At 34.5% G+C, this 6,723-nt stretch overlaps 1 protein-coding gene across 1 annotated transcript; it reads right to left on the bottom strand.

Annotated features, from left to right (window-relative positions):
• Positions 1–4,656: 4,656 nt before the first annotated feature.
• LOC140613416 (olfactory receptor 8J3-like) lies at positions 4,657–5,586 on the bottom strand. Its single transcript, XM_072791943.1, has one exon. It carries the CDS (start codon positions 5,584–5,586, stop codon positions 4,657–4,659), a length of 930 nt encoding a protein of 309 aa, XP_072648044.1.
• Between the last annotated feature and the right edge of the window lie 1,137 nt (positions 5,587–6,723).

The following is a 6,723-nucleotide window of genomic DNA, read 5'->3' as shown; positions in this document are numbered from 1 at the left end:
ATATGCTCCCTGCTAATCTTAAGTAAGGTCTCTAGTTATTGTAAATGCAGAAACACAGGTCTCACAGATTATAATCTGGTAAATCATGCCCTGATTTTTCCAAATTTCCTCAGACATTCTAAACTGGAATTTGTATTTTATTTGATCTAAAGATAAATTATATATGTGAAATAAAATATACATAAGAAATAAATATCTAATCTAAAACTAAATATGTATATGTAAAAATATATTTTTAAATCTAAAAAGAAATATATGAATATATATAACTAATGTAAAAAAAAGAGAAAGCACTGTTTACTTTTCTCTTACAAAATGTACTCCAAACTTTTTCTTATCTAGTCAATTGTATTATACTCTATTTAATTTTTAAAATTCTTGTCTTGAGCTACTATAGGGATAGTATTACATGTCAATATGTCAAAGTCCACCATTTTGAAATCTGCTCTCCTCACCTACCTGGGTAGTATGTGCTCCTATTTCTCTTCATTACAGCTCTGAATAGCAGCTGACTGCATGTATTTGTTAGTGTCTCTGTCCCAAAGGGTCTTATCACAGAGCATGATGCAAATAAGATTATCAGAAAAATTACAGTCCGTGTTCAACTGGGATCTCTGTTTTTGAAGAACTGCATATGTATAGTTCTGCATTTAGTATAATGCTATTGCTCTATGGTTCTCCTAAATCTTAAAATATTATGATTAGTCAACTTTTGAAAAAAATATTTTGGTTATAGTAGATTATTAGGGTCAGTCTTTGAAATTGGCTTTTAAAGACAGGTATGAATTACCTTTTTAAAATTCTTATAACTTCCTATGAAATATTTATCTAATTCCTCTAAGGACTTACCCCTTAATACTATATGTACAAGGAATTTGGTAAAAGCGCTGGGCATTAGCTTGTATCCTGGTCATTCTGACCTAGATGATGTACAAGATATATATTGTCAATTCAATGTGTGGGGAAAGAAGCATGGATGTGAGTTTTATATACTGGTTATGAATTTAAAATGTTCCCCTTACTTTTCTTCTAATAAAAACTAACTATAATACTGGGCTACAATAGAATAAAGAAACGGATAAAATCTTTTTTTTTCATGATGTATAAACAGGACACTTTGAAGGAGAAAATATAGCAATGCTTTAAAATTACAACCTGCTTACATTGTGTAAATGATGACCAAACTAGGTAAAGATAAAGCTAGGGATCAAGCTAAGGAATTGTGTATGTTTGAATTGTATGTTCTATATATTAAATAATTCTTTTTTGAATATTTACTGTGTCTCTTCCCCTCCCCCCTGGATTGGGGAACACATCTGGCACTAATGGCTAGATATCCTGTCTCTGCTTGTACCTTGTTATAAAATGCCAGGACTTGCAGTTTGGTATCGAAATGTCTGACCATTATGTATAGTGCAACACATAACACAAAAACAAACAAAATCCTTAGGAGTACCAGTATTGGTTCTGAAGAAGCCATTCAAACTTAAATTTAATTAAAAGGAAACTCTTACTAATAAATCAGAAATATTTAAAGAGTCCAGAAATTAAATTTGAAACCTCAACTCTTTTTCATGTTTTATCTTAAAATAACGTATCAGGTTAAATAATTAAAATTTTATAGAGGGCCATGGAAAACCAACACTATACTTTCTATGGGAGTTTATAAACTTTATTCAATGAAGCCTGTATATACTTCACATGATGGTCTTGTTGAATGTCATTTCAATGCTTTCTATTCAGACTTGTAGCAACCAGTATAAGCATCTATATATAACTCATGATTAGTTCCTCCTAAGCATACATTTCCCCCACTCATGTCTCATCACAAACATGATTTATAGAGCAGTGTCTATGAATACATGTGTAATAAAGATCATGCCCAGTGAGCAGAACTTGGCTGCTCAGACAAATAATTGTAGTACATTAAGGATTTCTGTCTTGTAACATTAGATCAATATATCAATATTTTAATATTGATTAACCGTGGTTGTGTACTAAAAGACTCTACATAATTTTGTTCTTTCCTATTATTTAATAGATCTTTAAGTTCCCATACCTAAGTTCAGGGTAATAAGAAGATTCCAAAGGACTATATGGACTCCTTGCTTACATATATATATATATATATATATATATATATATATATATATAATATGTATAGAGACATCTGCTCTAGCTGTCCATTCTAAAACTACGACCATTAGTCAAGAATTTTATAATAAACTAAAGAAAAGAAAAGACAAGACAATGCAAAGTATCAACTAATAGCTTTGTCACAATATTAGTGCAACTGATTAAAGAAAACATTTCTCTGGGATGCCTCATATTTCTTGTACCTAAATAGGGGATTTTAGAATTAATTTAACTAAGTTAGTAGGGAAATTAGTAGGGGATATTTTAAAAAGGATTTTTGGGAATAATTCTTTTTTTTAAAAAAAAGATTTTATTTTATTTATTCATAGAGACAGAGAGAGAGAGAGAGGCAGAGACACAGGCAGAGGGAGAAGCAGGCACCACACAGGGAGCATGACGTGGGACTCAATCCCAGGTCTCCAGGATCACACCCTGGGCTGCAGGCGGCACTAAACCGCTGAGCCACCAGGGCTGCCCGATTTTGGGGAATAATTCAATTGTAATGTTTTCATGTCTATGAATCTAATTTTGTAGTATTATATTTTTTTCTTATATCATAATTATTATGACTAAAAGTTTAGTGACTTCAAGGAACTCTTCAACATTGAAATTCATTTATAACTAAAGTGAAGATACCCATAAAATGTTAATTTGATTTTCCATATTCAGTCATATCTCCAAGATATTGGGACTTAGGTTCCAGACGACTGTAATAAAAAAAAGTTTCACAATAAAGCAAATCAACTGAATTTTTTTTTTTTTGGTTTCCTAAGTCATATAAATGTTATGTTTACACTATACTGTAATCTACTAAGAGTGCAATAGTAGTATGTCTAAAAATATACATACCTTAATTTTTTATTTATTTTTTTTTTTTATTTTTTTTTATTTTTTTAATTTTTTTTTAATTTATTTATGATAGAGAGAGAGAGAGGCAGAGACACAGGCAGAGGGAGAAGCAGGCTCCATGCACCGGGAGCCCGATGTGGGATTCGATCTGGGATCTCCAGGATCGTGCCCTGGGCCAAAGGCAGGCGCCAAACCGCTGCGCCACCCAGGGATCCCATACCTTAATTTTTTAAATGACAACTTTATTGCTAAAATATGTTAACCGTCAACTGAGCTTTCAGATGGTCATTATCACTGATCACAGTTCACCATCAAAAAAGTTTGACAGATGAAAATAGGGGAAGGGAAGGAAAAATAAAGTAAGCAAAAACAGAGAGGAAGGCAAAGAATAAGAGATTCAACTATAGGGAACAAACTGAGGGTTGCTGGAGGGATGTGGTAAATTGGTGATAGGCATTAAGAAGGGCACCTGATGTAATGGGTACTGGGTGTTATATGCAAGTGATGAATTAGTGAATTCTACCGCTGAAACTAATACCACAATATATGTTAATTAACTAGAGTTTAAACAAAATCTTGAAAGGAAGGAAAGTTTGAAATATTGTGAGAATGACCAAAATGTGCCAGAGACACAAAATGAGCAAAAGCCGTTGGAAAAAGGGTGCTAATAGACTTGCTCAATGCAGGGTTGCCACAAACTTTCTAAAAACTGCAATATCTGCAAAATGTAATAAAGCAAAGTGCAGTGAATTGAGGTATTTTCTTATTTCTTCCAGTGTAGTTCTTTGATTATTTGTCAAGACTCATTCATAAGGCCAAATGTCAGAATCACCCATAGAATTAATTAAAATATGGACTTATTGACCTTTATCTGGTGATGCTGAATAGGACTGAGATATAGTCTGGTTACCTCCATTCCCCAAAATTATACAACAGTTTTTGGTGTACACGCACTGATCAAGAACTATCAGAAGACATAACAAAAATACTTATAAAAACAATTAACATTTCCCTCTAATGACATAGGAATTCTCACAAGCATGATTCCTGGAATGTCTAATGATATCATAAGACAGTATATATATTACACACAATAAAAAAGGCTGTTATTTAGAGTAAAGAGAAAGAGAAATCTTACAGAACCCAGTATATTTATGAATCAACATGAAAATATCAATGATTAAGAAAGAATTAGGGAGTTTTATTTTAAATATAATTTTCAGTTTAATTTTACTAACTTGGCTGTGAAGAGGATTTTAGCAATCCATAATTACAGTTCCTCAAGATGTAGTGATCCACTATACCTCAACATAACCAGTCAGAAAGTGAAAAAGAAGCCCAAGGATAAGAAAGATCAACTTACTTCTCTCAGCCATATTTTATTGCTCTGTTCAAACTTATTTAATTTTTTAACTTACACATCTTCCAACCAATGGAAATATTTCTTTCAAATTGAGTATCTATGAACAAAGTTAGTGAATAATGCTTGTTTCTGCATTAACCTTTATTTCCAAGAACTTCAGTTTACCTTTTAATTCAATGCTTCCCAAATTCTAGCTCCTTTTAATTCCTAGAATTACTTGTACACCTATAAGTTTGCTCCCTAATGTTTGCCTTCTCTGACATATGGTACCCTAACTTAACCATCTAAAATTACATTGATTTAAAAGATCAGCATGAGTTTTTCAGAAATCTCTGTAAGGCAGCCTTCACATCCTTATTCCGCAGGCTGTAGATCATGGGATTCAACATGGGGATCACCAGGGTATAAAATACAGAAGCAATTTTATCAGTATCCAATGAGTAGTTAGTTTGAGGCTGCAAATACATGAATAGTAGTGTTCCGTAGAAAACTGTGACTGCCATCATATGTGAAGCACATGTGGAAAAGGCTTTTTTCCTTCCTTCTGATGAATGCATCCTTAGAATGGACAAAACAATGTTGAAATAGGATACTAGAACTATAATCAAGGATAAAACCAAATTTGTAGCTGCAGATATAAATACTATTGTCTCTGGAAGGTAAGTATCTGAGCAGGACAATGTTAACAGAGGGACAATATCACAGAAAAAATGATTGATTACATTGGAAGAGCAATAAGACAGAGAAAATATACAAGATGAAACTACAAGTGCTGTGGAAAAACTGTAGAGGTATGTGAGGGACACCAAGAAAAGGCAAATCTGTGGAGATACCACCACCATGTAGAGCAGGGGGTTGCAAATGGCCACATAGCGGTCATAGGCCATCACAGCTAAGGTGAATACCTCAGCTACAATGAAAACCAAGAATCCTCCCAGTTGGGTGGCACATTCATAGTACAAAGTGGTTTTCTCTTTTACTAAAAAATTGAAGAGCATCTTAGGGGAAATGACAGTAGAATCGCCAAGATTGATGATAGCCAAGTGCCTGAGGAAGAAGTACATGGGCGTTTGAAGCTGCGAGTCAACACTGGTGAGGGTGATGATGCCCAGGTTCCCTGCCACCGTGAGCCCATAGATCACCAGGAAAACAAAGAAGAGTGGCATCTGGAGGTCTGGGCGGTCTGAGACTCCCACAAGAACAAACTCAGTGATCTGTGTGAAATTTCCAGGAGCCATCTAAGGGTTTGAATAGTCATCTGTTTGGAGAGGAAAAGAAGTGGTTACAAACTTTGAGGAATTATTTTCTGGGAAGGTCACTAGAAGGCATATTCTTTAGGTGAGATTTCCTGGAATCATGTATTAATCCAACTCAGTTATTAAAATCAAGGCATGAGGACTAGCAAATTAAACTTTGTGATCATTTGGAAGAGAGAAAAGGCAAGTATAGCAAAATAAATAGATGATCCAGCATCATGCATTATTTGAGGATTTACTTCCTCACAGTCTTATTAAAATCGTGAGAATCTTATTAGTTTGCAAAAATTTGAAGCCATGATTCAATACTCATATCATGTCTCTTGAGTGTGAGAAAAGCTTGAGGAATTATATGGCTCCAAATAATCCAATTGTCTGCTTGTGATTTCCTAACCTGGGACTTGTTGCTTTTTTTCTGAAGATTAGATGATTCTATTCTCTATCCTGCCCCATTTTCTTTATCCTATCTTTCTATAACTTTTATTTGATGGAAATTGAATTAATAATTTCTACCATTCATGTCTGTTACCTGCTTTTTCTCATTTTCCATTTTATTAACCCAGACAAAAATACATGGAGACATGTCTTTTATTTTTCAGATGACTAATTTTCTTTCCAGCTTTCAGAAAAATGAGATCTGTGAAATTTACAAACTTTTGTAAAACAACCCACTATGCCTTATTGGATACCACTTTCTTTATCTTCCCTATCATAACTTTTCCTTATTGTCCCACAAGTTACAAGATTCCTACTATTCTTTCTACTATGTCTATTTTTATTCTTTTTAAAAGATGTTATTCACTTATTCATGAAAGATATATATATGGAGAGGCAGGGACATAAGCATAGGGAGAAGCAGGCTCCCTGCAGGGAGCCCGAGGTGGTGGCCCTGGGATCAAGTCCTGAGCCAAAGGCAGATGCTCAATTGCTGAGCCACCCAGGCATCCCACTATGTTTATTTTTAAAAGCTACTTTAAATTTATAAAATTTGGGGGATCCCTGGGTGGCTCAGCAGTTTAGCGCCACCTTCAGCCCAGGGCGTGATCCTGGAGACCTGGGATCAAGTCCCACATCAGGCTCCCTGCATGGGGCCTGCTTCCCCCTCTGCCTGTCTCTGCC

The sequence above is a fragment of the Canis lupus genome, chromosome 21 (assembly GCF_048164855.1).
Source record: "Canis lupus baileyi chromosome 21, mCanLup2.hap1, whole genome shotgun sequence".
Lineage (NCBI taxonomy): Eukaryota > Metazoa > Chordata > Mammalia > Carnivora > Canidae > Canis > Canis lupus.
The sequence above is the reverse complement of the archived record's forward strand: the minus strand, read 5'-3'. Positions and strand labels throughout refer to the sequence as shown.

Bases quoted from the DNA above. Each gene is read 5' to 3' on its own strand.
- LOC140613416 (XM_072791943.1), bottom strand. From the start codon at position 5,586: ATGGCTCCTGGAAATTTCACACAGATCACTGAGTTTGTTCTTGTGGGA.